The sequence below is a fragment of the Hylaeus volcanicus genome, chromosome 7 (assembly GCF_026283585.1).
Source record: "Hylaeus volcanicus isolate JK05 chromosome 7, UHH_iyHylVolc1.0_haploid, whole genome shotgun sequence".
Classification (NCBI taxonomy): Eukaryota; Metazoa; Arthropoda; class Insecta; order Hymenoptera; family Colletidae; genus Hylaeus; species Hylaeus volcanicus.
Genome location: NC_071982.1, coordinates 12,705,213 through 12,723,023, shown reverse-complemented (window position 1 = coordinate 12,723,023; position 17,811 = coordinate 12,705,213). Strand labels below are relative to the sequence as shown.

The 17,811-nt window shown below is 38.2% G+C and overlaps 1 protein-coding gene across 1 annotated transcript; it reads left to right on the top strand.

The window, feature by feature from the left end:
* The first annotated feature begins 24 nt into the window (after positions 1 to 24).
* LOC128879948 (uncharacterized) lies at positions 25 to 5,054 on the top strand. The gene is made up of 4 exons (XM_054129526.1): positions 25 to 1,214; positions 2,437 to 2,735; positions 3,470 to 3,733; positions 4,809 to 5,054. Exons 1-4 carry the CDS (start codon positions 25 to 27, stop codon positions 5,048 to 5,050), a joined length of 1,995 nt encoding a protein of 664 aa, XP_053985501.1. The 3' UTR covers positions 5,051 to 5,054.
* The last annotated feature ends 12,757 nt before the right edge of the window (positions 5,055 to 17,811 follow it).

The window sequence follows — 17,811 nt, the reverse complement described above, 5'->3', positions numbered from 1 at the left end:
CTAAATTTATTCAAATTCCAGAGGATGTTCACGCAGCTCGTAGTAATCCTGCTCCCATTGGCCGTCCTTTTCCACATAACAAGCCAATTTAAGGTCCCGAACTCGGACAACTACTCGTCCGTGTACCCATTCCTGGCGAAATGTGCGAACGCGAGCAAAACCGGCTTGCTGACCGTCGTGTTCGACGATTTCGACGATAGCAGCGTCTTCGACGTGCCCCCCGAGCTTCTGCGCCGTCTCAACGTCACCGCCCGCCTGCTGACCATCAGACACATCATTTCCGTGAAGCAAGAGCACGGTAAACGCGAGAATCGCTCCCTCGAGGCCGAGGGCTGCGTGTTGGTCTTATTTTCGAACACGGACCACCTCAGGGACATCCTGAGTTCGCCTCACCTGGTCGCGTTCTGGCACCCAGAGAACGTGTACATCCTCCAGGAGACGGTCCAGGAGTCGTCGGACATGTTCGAACGCGAACGCTTCTGCAGATGGGCGTTCGAGAGGCTCTGGAAGTTCCGAAGAGTCTACAGGGTAATATTTTTCTCCGACGACAAGGTTATCCGGTACGATCCCTTCGAGTACGCCGGAAGTCACGTCAGGAACGTCCAGAACACCAGCTGCGATTGGTTCTGCGTAACAGCTAACAAGGAAGACTTCCTGATGATCGATTTTCCAAATAACACAGACATCTCGGATTTCTTCGACGAGGACAGGCGCAGCTTCGGGCTCTACCCCCTGAAGATCTCTATCTTCGAGTCAGCGTCGATGTTGAAGAAGGGAGATTCCTACGAAGGAATAGATTACTTGTACCTCGAGGAGGTCACCAGGAACATGAACGTCACGCCTGTACTCGTGCCGACCAAGGACTTGTACGGCTGGGAGGACAACGGCGTGTTCTTTGGTACAATAGGACATTTGGTTCACGGGTACGCGGACGTTTCGTTTAATCAATTCTTTATCAAGGATTACTCGACCAGGCTCGTGGAATCCACCACTGCCATCACCAGCGACAAGCTTTGCGTTTTGGTGCCAAAGGCTCCTCCCGTACCAGATTATTTGGTTATCGTTAAGACGTTCAGTGGCGGTACTTGGTTACTGGTGTTCGCTGGCCATTTTACCATCACTACGATCTACACGTGCCTGATGAACAAGAAGAGGAGTGTCAGAGAGTCTGAGAACGATCCTTGGACTATGAAGATGGAACGAGATGCATCTGGGTAAGAGAATACCCAGACCATAACGTTGCACGATGTGGGAGTATACTGTATCTTTCAGTATTCTGACATATAATGCTGGAATAATATGTAGTTATCCGGATTATACTGTATTTCGATGGAATACTCGGTCTTGGACTATAATTCGCTGTAGTATACTCTGCATCGATGTTACGGATTACGTAGTATCTTGCTGCATTATGATGCGAGGCATTGTTTATCGTTGTTTTATTCTGTATCTTTCAGTATTCAGACATATAGTGCTGAAATAATATGTAGTTATCCGGATTATACTGTATTTCGATGGAATACTCGATCTTAGACTATAATTCGCTGTAGTATACTCTGCATCTATGTTACGGATTACGTAGTATCGTCCTGAATTATCGTATGGGACATTGTCTAACGTTGTATGATGTGGGAGTATTCTGTATCTATCGCTATTCTGACGTATAGCGCTGAAATATTATGTGGTTAGCAGCATTATACTCTATTTCGATAGAATCCTCAGCAATATACCATAATTTGCTGTAGTATATTGTGTGACGATGTCGAGGAGTACGTAGAATCTTCCTGATTTATGGTATGAGACATTGTGTAACTCTGTATAAAGTGAGAGTATTTTGTATCTTTCACTATTCTGACTTATAATGTTGAAATATTATGTCGTTAGCAGTTAGAATGCTGACAACTTGGAGTGGTCTTGGTGGTTTAGGGGAAACTGCTAAGTCCTTCTCAAGGACTTTATGGAATTACACAGATTTTATTCCTCTCTCTATCTGCAACCCATGATGTTTCTTTTATTTTAGAAAACATAGGATGAGTTTAAACCGGGAAAAAATAAATATTTGATAGAGCGTTGAACGAGTATAGTACTGTTCTTCGGGGTAGTATTAAATCGTCCTTGCCTCTTTGTGAAACTACACAGGCTCTATTCCTCTCTCTCTATCTACCCATGATCGTATAAAAATCAAGACTCTTTTATTTTGGAAAGAACAGAATGAGTTTAAACTGCGAAAAATAAATATTTGCTGGAGCGTTGAACGTAAAAGGACTGTACAAATACAGAGAATATTTGGTTTCATTGAAAACAAACGTGATTTTTCGCAAACTAAACAGAGGTGTATTTATAGAGAGAAATATCCGAGCGATATAAAAGTGAGCTTCGGTCTAGCAGTCTACGAAAGTTGTCTCGCGTATTCTCCATCCCCAATTTTACTAACAGGGTTCGTCCAGTCGAGCCGAAACGAAACTTTGGAACCCGGGATGAACACTCGAAGCAATTGAAGCAAGCCTCTTTGATCTGCCTCGCCTCGCTGAGCAAGTATCTGACCAAGGTGGTTCTGCAATTGGTGCAGCCCTTTTCGCACAGCCAACCTTGGTTTCCGGAGAGGTTGCTGCTGATATGCAGTTTGTGGCTGAGTCTTATTTTGAATGGGGTGTTCACGTCTCAGCTGGCGTCCACATTCAGCAAACGGTTGTATTACGACGACATCGATACTTTGGAGGAACTCGAGGAAACCGGTAAGAGCTTAACTCTGAACCCATTGATCCCTGCCTGAGATTAGGTAGGTTTTGTAATTATTGGCTATCTAACTGAAAGCCAAAGAAAATTCGTTTACTGTGAAGTGATCTAGGAACTGATCCTTCGATCTATGGTCGACGACCTTTTAATGTATCGAAGCTACTGTTTCAATCTTGGATGTCCAAATAATGTGACTCGTGAGTAGACTGCAGATCTTTATGCAAAATAAAATCTTTGCAAACGTACTTACGAAAATTGAACCCGAATAGGAGTTTATTTTACTCTGCGAATATTATAAATATTTTAAATATTAAAATAAAATCGTGCCTATAAAAATTGAACCTGAATAGGAATCTATTTTGCTCTGTAAATATTGTAATATGAACTTTACTTAAACTTTCTTAAACTTTCAATGTTTTTTATGTTCTTGCATATCGTGTGCATTTTGTACTTTCTTGCACATTTCCTACAAATGCATAAACATCTGCAGGCTACTCATAAAATACTAAGTAATGTAGTTCTACTTAAGGTCGGGGTGGCATATATTATCATCAAAATTTTGATAAAAAGTTAATAAATAAAATAGCAGTTGTAGCAAAGTATAACAGAACGAATGCCACGATCGAAGTCTTTATTTAACGGAATGAATATTACATGTTATCATAATATCGAATGCTGTTTCTTAAAGAGAACGAACGTCAAAATTGAAATCTCGGTTTCCCTTTTGTTCCAGGCATGCCAATTTTCACTAATGCTAGAGATGTAATAGAAGATGCCCTGTCGGACTCCACGTCGCCGCTGATACAACGTCTTCAGAAGAGACTGAAATTGGCAAACTTGACGGAAATCCACAGAAGGCTGTTCGAAACTAAGGACGCTGGGTACCTTCATCCACCGAGAACGCTACCCTTTCAGTTCGACGAGCATCAAAGAAAGAAGCTACATCTCGTTAAAGAGTGCCCCAAGGAGTATATCCTTGCCCTCATTATGACAAAAGGTATCGTTCAACTTCCGATAGTCGTTAGTGCAGTGCATAATATACAAAGGTAGCGAGTATGCATGTAAACAATTGCTCTTTTGTTCCCTATTCTATACAGGAATCGTAACAACTGTAAACAACTGTAAAGTTTATTTTCTCGTTTAAGTGCCATTTACGCTATGTAAAATATTCCACTACCGGCGCGACTGGTATTCCTTCGTCAATTTTTTTAAGTAATTACGGAGTTTGTGTAAATATTATTCAAACTATTGGAAACTACATACACAATCATATGATTGTACATATTTATATATATATTATTCATAATAGTTTAATATCTATAATATTTGATCGTAAGATGTACAAATATAAATACTGTACAAATATTATTTATCTATAATAGCTATTATATTATATCATATTCATATATATTACATGATATTTGTTATTAATGTAATATTTTTGTACTTGTGATATTACAATGTAATGTTTTCCATACCACGCCACAGGTTTCATTCGACTGTTTTGATTCTTAACTTCTAAAATTAATCTTTTAAATCCTGCAGCGAAAAGCACTCTCATCTTCAAAAAATCAAGATTGAAATTCACCTACGATCTGTAATTCCTGCAATATTAAATTATCTATCGCACGTGTATTACTTGACCGCCCAATGTTCCAATTTGAACGACTAGATTTCAAACTTCCGACAGATCTCGGCGACTGCCTCAACAGTCTTAGAAATATCACTGCGAATTTTTGAAAAAACTATTTGAAAAAAGTGTAGATTTATATAACAAAGTTTAACTATTGTATATGTGCGATTAATTTGTAATTAATTTGTAGCTATGTGTTATACCGCGGTCGCTAATGACCTTGCTAATAAATAATTAAAGAAAAAAAAAAAAAAAGATTAAGATTCTTCACGTATTCCAACTACTTTCTGGACATCCCGAGTACTCGGTACAAAGAAGAAACAATCTTTTCTAAATAATAAACGCACACCCCGACGCAACCGACTATATTTCCCCCGAGCATCTATACGATTGAATAAAATCTGTAGAAAACAGCCGATCGTTGAATCATCTGTTCCAGGATCTCCGTTTCGCAAGCGCATAAACGGCATCCTGGGGAGGTTAAACAACGGAGGGTTCTACGACAAGTGGTACAGCGGGATGGTGCAGCCAAAGAAGTGGAGTCACGTAACGGACGAGTCAAACGGTCACAGGAAGATCGCGATGAGACATTTATTTATCCCATTTGCGATCCTCTATGTTGGCTTGGCGGCCAGCGCGTTTGTGTTTGTTTGCGAGCGTAGAAAAAGCAATCTCCGATAACCAGATCCCGCGAAAACAGAATCGGACGTATCACCGACACAGGGGGAACGGAGGGAGGGAGGGGGGGGGGAGCAAAATGAATATAAACGGGGCGGTCGACCTAGAGAATCGCTATATTTTTTGTCGCGAGCGCAAATAAACGCGTGGTTCAACGTAGACGGAGCAAATGGAGCGAATGTACGTCGTATTCGGCTTAAAGAAGAGGGATCTCCCCCTTCCTCCTTTGCCCTTGCTCCAAAAGAAACGTATTCCTCGTAAATTTAGGATTTACGTCGCTTTCTGTTACACCCTTCTTCGATACTCGATGGCCATTGCGTCTACGTATCTGAGATTAATTTATTGCACAGGATCGAATGGAGATCGGATGGTCCAGACAACTTTTAGTTGCGAGTTACAACGTGGTGTACTACGCATTTAATATTTAGAATTACTTTCAAAGCAACGGCTGCCGAATTCTTGCAAATCCAGACAACTTTTAGTTGCGAGTTACGCGTGGTGCACTACGCATTTAATATTTAGAATTACTTTCGAAGCAACGGCTGCCGAATTCTTGCGAATCCAGACAACTTTTAGTTGCGAGTTACACGTGGTGTGCTACGCATTTAATATTTAGAATTACTTTCGAAGCAACGGCTGCCGAATTCTTGCGAATCCAACCCGTTAAAATTACCATGTCTCGGATATACGTGGTGTTCCCTAAGGAATGGGATCGAGTAACCTACGACTAAATAAAGCCATCGAACACCCGCGAGGAATTTTCAGTTTTCCAAGTTTTGAGTTTTCCAAAAAGGGGGGAGTAGCGTGAAGCTGGCCCCACCAAATTCGAATCGCGTATATTTGTTGAACTAAGGAGGAGCAAACGAACATTCCATATGAGCATTCGTGAGCAAACAATGAGCAAACGTATGCAAAAAGAAAATGTTGAGTTTTCCAAAAAGGGGAGAGCCAGCTTCACGCTACACGAAGCAAAAAGAGCGGCGAGTATAAAAGTATACACGGGTAGAAAAAGTATGAAACAATCGATCGCATACGGTCGCCAGTCACGCAGATATTCCGTTATTAAATTTTTTTTTTAAATCGATTCCGATCATACCATAAATACCTACCGGTCGTAAAATAGAATAATTCAAAATGAAACAAACGCGTATGAAAACGTACGAGAACAATAGCGTCTGTTCGATAAAAATGTATCGAATTCTTTAACGTTGCACGGAACGAACATTTTCAACGCACCAAAATTCCGTGTTCAATTTCAAACGATCCAACCCGCGCCATATACCGCAACCACTGACGCGGTTAATGCTCGAACTCGAAATAAATTCAACGTTTGCTAAACCCTTCGGCGAAATGAATCTTTAAAATTGTTTCCACGAGGGATTGCTAGGCAGTCGAATAATTTTAAAGGGAATTTCAGTTACGTTTAGCGATCGCTGCGTTTATTCGACGATCCTCGGCGATACCGTACTGGTATCGGCGCGATCCCGCGAATAGTCGTCCGTCCGACGATTTATTTTCGTCCTAACACGATAATTCCGCGATACTGGAAGGATTACACGTAAAATTTATGAGAAGGTTCGCAACAACGTACCGCGGAGTCAGCTATGCGCGCAGAAATCACATTCACGTCGGTTGACTTTAGTCGAGAGACGGGACTTGCGGAATACTCCGCTCCCTCGCGTTGTATTTCTAATTATATATGTTACCAACGTACATTTACCATAATTTGGTAATTACGTTGGCAGAATACCACGCATTTCGGCTCATTTGACAAAAGTTACCCTCGACGTTGTTTCACTGTTAGAAGAGACGGAGCAAGTGGTATTCTCCCGCGCGACTCATTAAACAATTGTCACCCCTACGACGTCACGGTCTCTCTCCTTTGGTAATTCAACGAAACGTACATTTATATCAAATTATTCTAGCTTTTGCATCTGTTGGAGATACGTGCTCCGGAGCAGGGAGGTTATTAGGCAACCTCGATTAATTTTAAATTACGTAAACCGCCTGCTTAACCGCTCTGCGATATTTACGCGTTACTCTGCGAAATGAATATTTATATACCGGGGGGAAAAAGTAGTATTCGGCTGTAAATGCGCGTCGAGTGTGAAAAAGTTGTTCAGAAAGTGCTGTTTCGAGGGAGAGAGAGAGAGAGAGAAATTTGAACAAACGATTTAAATTTAGTTCTAACGAATCTACAGAACCGTGATTATCTCGGAACCAATTAAACGGAATTCAAGCCTGTTTGTTGTATAGCTATAAGAAAGATGGAGTCGGTATCTTCATTAGTCTCTGAGAAGATTCGTGAAACACTGTTACACGTCAGTGTTATCGGTGTCCTAAAAAAACTCTGTGGAAGCAACAGTGGGTCTCTTAATTAATTACTTTGAACGTATACCTGACTGCAGACGTGTCAGTACTTCAACGTCGACAGTAATTGCAGCAAGTGTCTCTTCTACATCTTGTTGACCTCCAATTTCTCCCGTGCTGAAACGATTGCTCTATTAAAATGTTACGTAAGTGTACAAGGTGCCTCGGAAGTACGTCGAATGATCAAAATAAGTCTATGTAACAATTAGTTAACAATATAACAGATTTGAACGTACAAGTGTACCCATTCGATAAGTAAAACGCGAGAATTTCTATAACACTAAATCGCAGCGAAAATGTACATTCAATGCCACAATTTTTTTTCTTATGTATTTTGGCCTGCTAAACTCGAAAATCGCAATGAAAAATTTTTCTACGCATAGGTTATTTTTATATGAATTTTTGAATTGTTTTCGATTTTTTTCTGAGACACCTGCACATTTTAGGCCATATCTCGAGTTAGAAACGTCCGATTGGGTCGTCCAAGATGCCGTATTAAAGGTAATCGAATTTCCAGCAATTGCTCTTCGCATTGTTTTCTAGCAAATCTTTTAAAATTTTTTAAAGTTATTTTTTCTGTATCTGTCCGCTTCGTCGATCATTTCTTGCAATTCTTCGTCTATAAGATTTTCACCTAATTCTCTAGCAACTCTTTTAAAATTTTTTAAAGTTATGCATTGTTTTCTAATTGGTTCAATAGTTTAAGTATTACGGACCAATATTATAATAATTTTCGGCTAAAATAGAACGCGAAAATTTCTTCCATCGCCATGCAAAAATAAAAACTGTCAAATCATGTCCAGTTTCTTATTGTTTATACATAAATGTGTGAAATACATATATTAAATAATGTATATATATTGTTTTTTGTATACAACATAGAGGTTGCTTCGTGGACCCTGTGTATCGTGACAGCATCGCGTCGTTTCGTAAATTTAACATCAAGTTTACATTTAATATTCGCGTAATGCAATCACTCGAGCGTAACGCGGTACAACAATTTATATCGGATTTATTACGTTAAAGTGCATGTATGACGACAGTAACGAACTTGGTCATGACGTTCGTGATTTTGTTCGTAACGTACCAAGTACTCGGTAACCGGTCCCATTAATCACAGCGCACGGATTGTAGGGATGTATGTTGCGGGTTTTGCCATCGGAGAGGTGTTCGTTTACAAATTCGTTTCGAATACGATACTCTAGCCAGAGTTTCTACGAGCGATCAAGGTGTGTCGTTAAATTCTTCCAGGATATTTGGTATAAAAAACTCAAATTAAAAGTGTACGTGTATATACTCTTTTCGTAGTTTTAAATTTTTACACACATTTTATTAACCCTTTGCAATCGAGGCATTTCTCTATAGAATCAAATCCAGTCCATTTTTATAATAAATTTCTGTGAAACCAAAACACTCTACTTCGAAGAAGAACATCTACGAACATTCGTGACTCGATGTATTATTATTTCACTGAAGTTCACCGAACCGACACGACCTCGTGATTTTCTGTCGTTCGGAAACTTTGAATTTAAACAGTTCTGGTAACAAATTTTCTGTGGCTGATAAGAAAAAGACTCGTAAAGAAGCGTTTCATTGGTAATCGGGATAATCGAAATTTCTGTCTTAAACTTTTGGGTTACGAAGAATTTCGACTTCTAATCTTGACAGTATCGACTGTATGTCCCACTAGGGTCGAAAGGGTTAACCCTTTGCGCTCGAGGCATTTTTCTGTAGAATCAAATCCAGTCCATTCTTATAATAAATTTCTGTGAAACCAAAAACTCTACTTCGAAGAAGAACATCTACGAACGTTCATGACTCGATGTATCATTATTTCGATTAATAATTAGTTGTATTTCGATGTAAGTGAATTTTAAATTGTACGTTCAAAAAATCACTTTTAAATTACATATGTCGCCCTAGAGGCGCCACCCGAGTGCAAAGGGTTAACAGTAATACTTATCAATACGCTACATCTTCCGAGTCAATTTAAGCTTAGCATACGAGTTACTGGTAGAGACTAGAAGAAAGGCCTCGAGTGCAAAGGGTTAACACTGAACCTACCAACATTTTATTTGTACGAATGACTGACATTAAAAACACCTTCATCGATTGCAAATATACTTGCGATTGTAATGCAAAAATACTCGGCTTGTTTCTAAACGAAACAAGCTAAATTAACACGTAAAACGATCGTACATAATTTACGTATTTCATACGAGAAACTACCCGAAAGTATTTTTAAAAGAAAACAATCATCCGATCAACTGCGCGAGGTTTAGCGTTACCATCTTCTATTTCTTTTACGTTTAATTTCATTGGAACTCGAAGTGTCAATAAAATGATCGCCGGTGTAGTAGAGGTCAGTAAAAGGTGCGGTAAAATCTGAAATTGGTTCGCGATCACGAATCCGACTACATCTTCCGAGTGAATCTAAGCTTAGCATTCGAGTTACCGGTAGATACCAGAAAAAAAGGCCTCGAGTGCAAAGGGTTAATTAAGTCTCAGGCCCTCGGACTACCCGAGTCGTAAATAGAGTATCGGAATTATCCAGGGTTTATCGATCACCGCGAACGTGGTTTCGCTATTCCACCGTTGCCGACATTTCAGGAAATACACGTTCCAGGAATATCGAAGCCAACATCGATGACCATGTCATCGTTAAGTGGCTTCATTAAATTTTCACCGACCCTAGCTACCGATGACGTCCGATAAGGGTGAGTATTTCACCGCCTGGATTCGCCCCCCGTCGAATGGAATCCTCCGCGAAACGCTCGTCGCGATTTAGGGTGTCTCCCAGTCGAGATACGATCTTCGCGATCGTTCGATCCGAATCTCCGACGATCAGGTCCCCAACGAGAACCGGAGGGTAATCGTGCAGAAAGTTTTGATCGAACGCGACGGGACTGGATCGACTGAGAAGACGCTGAGGGGTGCGAGTAAATAAGGATCGGGGTAAACAAAGTATGATTGCCTGTTTCCGTGCTCCCGTCGTGTTACTATCCAGCCTGGATGGGAAAGTCTGCGATATTTCGAGTTCCGAGGCTCGTCTTTCTCGACGGGCATCGACGTACGATTCGACGAGATTTCGCTGAAATTTCTTCCAGTGCAGCCACCCAAAGAACACTGGGCTCGGAATCGATCGAAAGAGAAAGGTTTTCCAGCGTTTTATCCTTCGACTGTGGGACCATTTTTGCCGGAAATTCTAGGAGGCGTGAGAGGTGTGAATTTAAAAAAAATATCAGCTTACAGGGAATAATTGTATTAGGTTGTCCTAAAAGTTTCTTTCGTTTTATTAGTAACACATGCACAACATTTTATATTTTATTAGGTTGTCCCAAAAGTTTCTTCCATGACGTGTACTCGGTCATTTCGCGTAGCAATGTTTACATAAATAGACCACATAATTTCTTAGATTTTAATCTTATAACCATAACGGAGCAAATTGAATCGTACGCAATTCGATAATATAACATTAGACATGAAATATTGTGTATGTACTACTTATTAATGAAATGGAAGAAACTTTTGGGACAATCTAATATATTATTTACATTACTGATTGTGAGTTGTATACCATCCATTTTGCTCGATTGCTCTTGTAACATCAACTTCTAAGAGATGAGGTTGTCTATTTAAACAAACACTGTCACGCGAGACAGCAAGTTCCGAAAGAAATTTTTCGGACAACCTGATAAATATAAATGAACATTAAAAATTAAAGGTATATACGGAAACATATATTAAAACACGAAAGGGGTTCTACTATTTCTACGAAAATCTACTATTGTATATTACTATACAAACGCAAATGGAATGAAAATATAATCAAGCATTTACATAACAAGTATATAAGAAATTACGAAGAGTTCCTTTGCTATAACTATAGAAACGCTTGTGTACGTAGTGGATCTTTCTCGTCGCAAATAAAGTATACAGAGAAGAGGGAACGGGTACAGTTTTAATCTGTGTAGCGTGGACATTATTTTCCTTGGGGATGACGACGTCTTCGAGAAATTGTTGGTCTCTCAAGTGCCATTGGAGTGGAACAGCGAATAGCATTCCTTTAATGTTAGTACAAAGGGTTTAAGCAAAAATTATTCTTTTCTCAGGGTGAACAGTGAATATTTAAGAAAACGTGCGTTAAAGATTAAAACAACGAACAAATTATATATATTTAGTAATATTTAACCTTTTACACTCGGGTGGCGTCTCTAGGGCGACATATGTAATTTAAAAGTGATTTTGTGAACGTACAATTTAAAATTCACTTACATCGAAATACAACTAATTATTAATCGAAATAATGATACATCGAGTCATGAACGTTCGTAGATGTTTTTCTCCGAAGTAGAGTTTTTGGTCTCGCAGAAATTTATTATAAAAATGGACTGGATTTGATTCTACAGAAAAATGCCTCGAGCGCAAAGGGTTAACCCTTTCGACCCTAGTGGGACATACAGTCGATACTGTCAAGATTAGAAGTCGAAATTCTTCGTAACCCAAAAGTTCAAGACAGAAATTTCGATTATCCCGATTACCAATGAAACGCTTCTTTACGAGTCTTTTTCTTATCAGCCACAGAAAATTTGTTACCAGAACTGTTTAAATTCAAAGTTTCCGAACGACAGAAAATCACGAGATCGTGTCGGTTCGGTGAACTTCAGCTGGAACTCTCAACGACAGCCCCAGTCGTATCGGTCCGGAGACAATCCTCCCTCCAATCTGCGATCCAATGTTACATCTAGCCATCTGGCGTCTGGAAGATCGCGTAGGTAGCATATCTATGTATTAAAACGTACACCGTAGAAAGGGAGGCGAACATGACACTGTACGTTACGGGGAAACGAAACGAAATACAGCTGGAGTACGAACTCGGAGCACGATGTTTCTTTTTTAGATATTAAGGGGCCCTTCGCCTGTGTAACGTTTCATTTTCAAGGCAATTTTCAAGAATTTTTTGTAGAAAAAGTACTAGTGGAATTACGATAATTTTTTTTTTTTATTTGGTAGATCGACGCTTTAACATTAAACGTGAATGTTTTTAATTAGACGTTTTTTACGTCTTGAAACTTTCGACGCGTTTTTCTCGAAACCACGTTTCTGGAAATGGCGAGCAGGACTGCGCAACATCCATTACGTGAATCGGGATGAAATTTTTTTTCTACAATTTTCAAACGTAATTAGTGATACTGGCGGCGAGATTCGTGTTAAAAAAAACTTTTTTCCAACGTCTATTAGCCATTAGATAGGGGAAAAGATACCTTAAAATATCATTTTTTAGTTTATACGCCACCCTATTAACAATTTTCAACATTTTGTGAATATCTTATCGCCAGTACTTTCAAAATGTAATTATAAAGAAGGTGATATTTTACTTTTTTCTTTCAGATGATCAAGTACGGTCAAATCCTGCTGGCCGAACGACTCTTCTACTTTTAAGTGGCCTCGTTAAAGCGCCGTCTAGGAATATCCACGTAAAATCAAAAATTAATGTTAAAGCGTCGATCTACCAAATAAAAAAAAAATCATCATAATTGCACTAGTACTTTTCCTACAAAAAATTCTTGAAAATTGCCTTGAAAATGAAACGTTACACAGGTGGACCACCTTAAGGTCTATTTACACATATCCGTAACGCGTCAGTTCCGTATCCGTTTAGTTCCGTAATGTTCCATCAGTGTCAGTGATTTTAACTATTCTTCTGTTGTTTTTGAATGGGCATGTTCGCACACGTCCGACACCGCTCCGTGATGTTATTGATACGGTACGGATACGGAACCGACACGTTACGGATATGCGTAAATAGACCTTTAATTGTATTAAACTAGGGGCACCTGTGAGTCAGAACCCATAGCCAGATAAAGAGGAACAATTTGCCCAATCGCGAATAACATTCGTCGTTTTAACATTATAGGAGATTTCTTATACGGCAAGACCATCGAAAATAATTATTAAAAAATTGTGAGGCCTGTCAGAAAAGAAGACGTAACAAGTTCCAAGAACGTCTCGACGTCCCTAGTCATGGACGGCAGGAATAAAATACCATTTAGCTATGGCCACTCGTGAATCGTGTACGCAGTCGAGAGTCAGCAATAGGTAACCGTGACAAATTAGGGGAGGAATCAGAAAAACGTGGCCGTTCCTGCGCAATCGTCCAACTTCTGAAGAGATCCTCGACTTAATGGTCTGTCAGGCAGTTGACGCAGATGGCACGAAATTGCGATGCAAACGTTCCCTCGATTTACTCGAAGTAAACAAAACGGCGCAGAAAAACACCCCGAATCTCCCGCCCGTTGCCAGCTAAAAATTAAGTAGAGAAGCGTTGCGCCAGTCAGGCGCGAACAACTCGAGCAGCAAAATCGTTCCTTGCACGAGTAGCATCTTCCAAAGGCGGATCGATCGTTGTTGTCGTAGTATGCTAAAAGACAAGCGTTGTCTTCTTCGGTAAGCCAAGTTTTTTATTTCATTGCCGGACGTAGAGCGGAATATTTGAAAAGATGCTTAAGGAGGGAGTCTGGTCCAGCTAATGTATTTTTCTAATGCGTATAATTTCCAGATATAATTAATTTTTGTTATTGAAACTTTTTTTACATATAAAGGGACGTTCGAAGAAGAAAATTTGACAGTGTAGATTTAATTTGAATGTAATGTATTTTTCTAATGCATATAATTTCCAGATATAATTAATTTTTGTTATTGAAACTTTTTTTACGTATAAAGGGACGTTCAAAGAAGAAAATTTGACAGTGTAGATTTAATCTGAATGTAATGTATTTTTCTAATGCATATAATTTCCAGATATAATTAATTTTTGTTATTGAAACTTTTTTTACATATAAAGGGATGTTCAAAGAAGAAAATTTGACAGTGTAGATTTAATCTGAATGTAATGTATTTTTCTAATGCATATAATTTCCAGATATAATTAATTTTTGTTATCGAAACTTTTTTTACATATAAAGGGACGTTCAAAGAAGAAAAATTGACAGTGTAGATTTAATTTGAATGTAATGTATTTTTCTAATGCATATAATATCCAGATATAATTAATTTTTGTTATTGAAACTTTTTTTACATATAAAGGGACGTTCAAAGAAGAAAATTTGACAGTGTAGATTTAATCTGAATGTAATGTATTTTTCTAATGCATATAATTTCCAGATATAATTAATTTTTGTTATTGAAACTTTTTTTACATATAAAGGGACGTTCAAAGAAGAAAATTTGACAGTGTAGATTTAATTTGAATGTAATGTATTTTTCTAATGCGTATAATTTCCAGATATAATTAATTTTTGTTATTGAAACTTTGTCTTGCATATAAAGGGATGTTCAAAGAAGAAAATTTGACAGTGTAGATTTAATTTGAATGTAATGTATTTTTCTAATGCGTATAATTTCCAGATATAATTGATTTTTGTTATTGAAACTTTTTTTACATATAAAGGGACGTTCAAAGAAGAAAATTTGACAGTGTAGATTTAATTTGAATGTATACATATGTATATACTTGGATAGTAGTCTATTAATTAATATAAATTATAAATGTAATATTAATATAAAATTTTTTTCTTTAATAGGCACGTAAAATGCGTATCAACTTCGATTTGCAAACAAAAATTATTAATTGCAAAAATGGCGGTAAAAAACATGAAAATGAACGAGACATGTCGGCCGTTATTTCGCAATAACTTTATGCTATAATAATAATAATTCGTTAAGAGTCGAGGTTCATAAGCATATGAACTTAATTACCTTCAAATTTAAGCGTTGAAGTGAATCGAATAAAAATTCGATGAGCTATGCGTCCCACCGTTTCGACCGAATCCTTTCCTTGCGACTGCTATCTAAATATATACATATGTATACATTCAAATTAAATCTACACTGTCAAATTTTCTTCTTTGAACATCCCTTTATATGTAAGAAAAAGTTTCAATAACAAAAATTAATTATATCTGGAAATTATATGCATTAGAAAAATACATTACATTCAAATTAAATCTACACTGTCAAATTTTCTTCTTTGAACATCCCTTTATATGCAAGACAAAGTTTCAATAACAAAAATTAATTATATCTGAAAATTATACGCATTAGAAAAATACATTAGCCAGACCAGACTCCCCCTTTAAAAGCATAGAAAAATTCACTGAAAAGTCCCATACCTTTAAACGATTATATCCAGAGCTGGGAGTATTCGCATAAATTAACTAGAAATTATTTCATACTTTTTAGCGCGGTTACATATCTTTTTTACAGAAATTAATTTATCGTTGTAAGATTTTTATATCGAGCACGGAATCCAAGTGCATGAAGTGCTGAAATTGCGAATCAGATTTGCATTTACTTAACCTTCCACAAAATTTTCATTTCCATGGCTTCTAGAGAGCTTCCCTTATAAATATTCGTTTCCATTCGAGAGGTTTCCATTATGTTTTGCTTCGTTTCTTCCCTGCCTTCTCATCGTCCTTCGTTATTCTCGTCGCGTTGTGTCCCGTCATGCCTCGCGACGCGATCATGGTTGCGTTGCCGTTGGGCTTCGTCATCTATCCCCGCATGTTTCGCGAAGACAAATTGTTATTTGCACGCTCCGGGGCGTTTCCTCCCCGTTACGATAAGAAAAAGTACGGGGCAGGACTACAGAACGGCGATAGTCGTAGTAGAATTTTCATTTACCGTACTTGTTTTAAGCGGAGATAAAAAATACATAAGCTGAACTAAACATCGGAGGTAAAACGTTTAGAGAACTTGAATCGAAAAATTAACTTCTTTAACCGCCTTCCAGTGGATTCGAGAGAACTCTTGGCGAACTTCCCAGAGTGGAATTAAATTATTATTCGTTCGATATACTTTTAAATTCTGTTCTAAAGAGGTTTCACGTGATTTTTCGGAGAAGATAAAGGCAAGACTCGCGTGAGGACTACGCGGCACGTTCGCACTGGCTGATCGAGTGCGTGACTAACAAAATTTCGAGGGAAATTGCCCTATAACTTCCACTTATCCGTTTTTCCGTCTCAGTTTCGCGGAAAAATGTCATCGTTTCGCAAACTTCCTGCCTTTATTGCCCGCTGCTGCGTCGAACAACCTGATTTACGACAGTTCCGCGGTTTGAAAGCTTCTTTCCTCGGCGTCGACCTAGAGGCCAGTGGTTCTTAACATTTTTAACTCGTAGCGCAGTTCGGAACAATCGTCGATGAAGAAAATCAACGCTACTCAACAGTAGTGTGACAGTGGAGCAGTATCAGTGGAGTGCTCTTCATTTACTTAGATATGTGGTGGCGGAGAAAAAAGGAAGGGAGTGTTTCGTCCTGGGCCTGCTAGAAACACCTAGAATAAACCCAGGTTTCATGCTGTAACAAATACATTTTTGGTATCGTTACTTTTTAATGCTTTGGTGTAATCTATATAGTCTAAAACTGCAGATGCAACGCATAATCTTGGTTCTTTTATTTTTTCTAAACGGTAACATTAAATCAGGTTAAAAAGTTCCGGACTTTGGTGTTTTAATCTATTCTGTAATCTTAATGCTTATTCCCGAACTATTTATTTCTATATTATCTATATAGTTAATTATAATTGTACACCTTATTCTTAAACATCCTACAAACTAACAGTTTTGAATAATATTCGTTTACTTTTGTGTTTAGCTTAGCCACCGACATTTGTCTATATTTAATCTATGTTTATCGTTAGTGTCCAATGAGGAAAGTCTGTACATAAATCTTAGGTTATCGTCGTTTAATATTTCTGTTATATTCTATTTTTTTTGTTGAGTGTTTTTCTATTATAGTGATAAATCAGTGGAATATTGTTGGATTATGTGGATATTGTGGGATATTGTTTTGTTAAAGTAAAATGGATTGAGATATAGAGAATGTCTATTCATTGAGTTCTTTGAAGATTTATAGATATTTGCTCAATGGTTTCTTATTATTTTTAGTATGAAGTAAATCTAAGAAGTAAATGTTTTTACATTATAGAGCGTGGAGCTCAAATATTTTCCCAGGACCCCTTATTTTTAGTACGAATAGATCGATTCGGATGATTTTGACTAGTTCGTATAATTTATAGTTACTTGTAAGCTTCGTATAGTTGGATTAGAGTGATCTGTATTTACCAAAACAAGTCCTTTTAGACCCCAGGATGTTTGGAAATCGGTCGGAAATGGCTTATATGTATATGAATGGTAGAATATATCCTTTTAGTGGCGAGGACAGGAGGTGCCACCACAGATACAAGAAATATCGATGGAAATTACCATTCCGCTTCGAAACTTATAAAACGTCAACGTCGCAGCTTTGACACGCTACCAGTAAAAGGATTAAGAATCACTGGCGCAGAAATTTACCGAAACGTTTCGCGAGGAAATCGGGTACCCAGAGTCGCAG

Excerpts from the sequence above, each read along its gene's own strand:
- LOC128879948 (XM_054129526.1), top strand. The coding sequence starts at position 25 with ATGTTCACGCAGCTCGTAGTAATCCTGCTCCCATTGGCCGTCCTTTTC. Across the intron at positions 1,215-2,436 it reads ATGGAACGAGATGCATCTGG|GGTTCGTCCAGTCGAGCCGA; the intron begins GTAAGAGAATAC and ends TTTTACTAACAG. Across the intron at positions 3,734-4,808 it reads TGCCCTCATTATGACAAAAG|GATCTCCGTTTCGCAAGCGC; the intron begins GTATCGTTCAAC and ends CATCTGTTCCAG.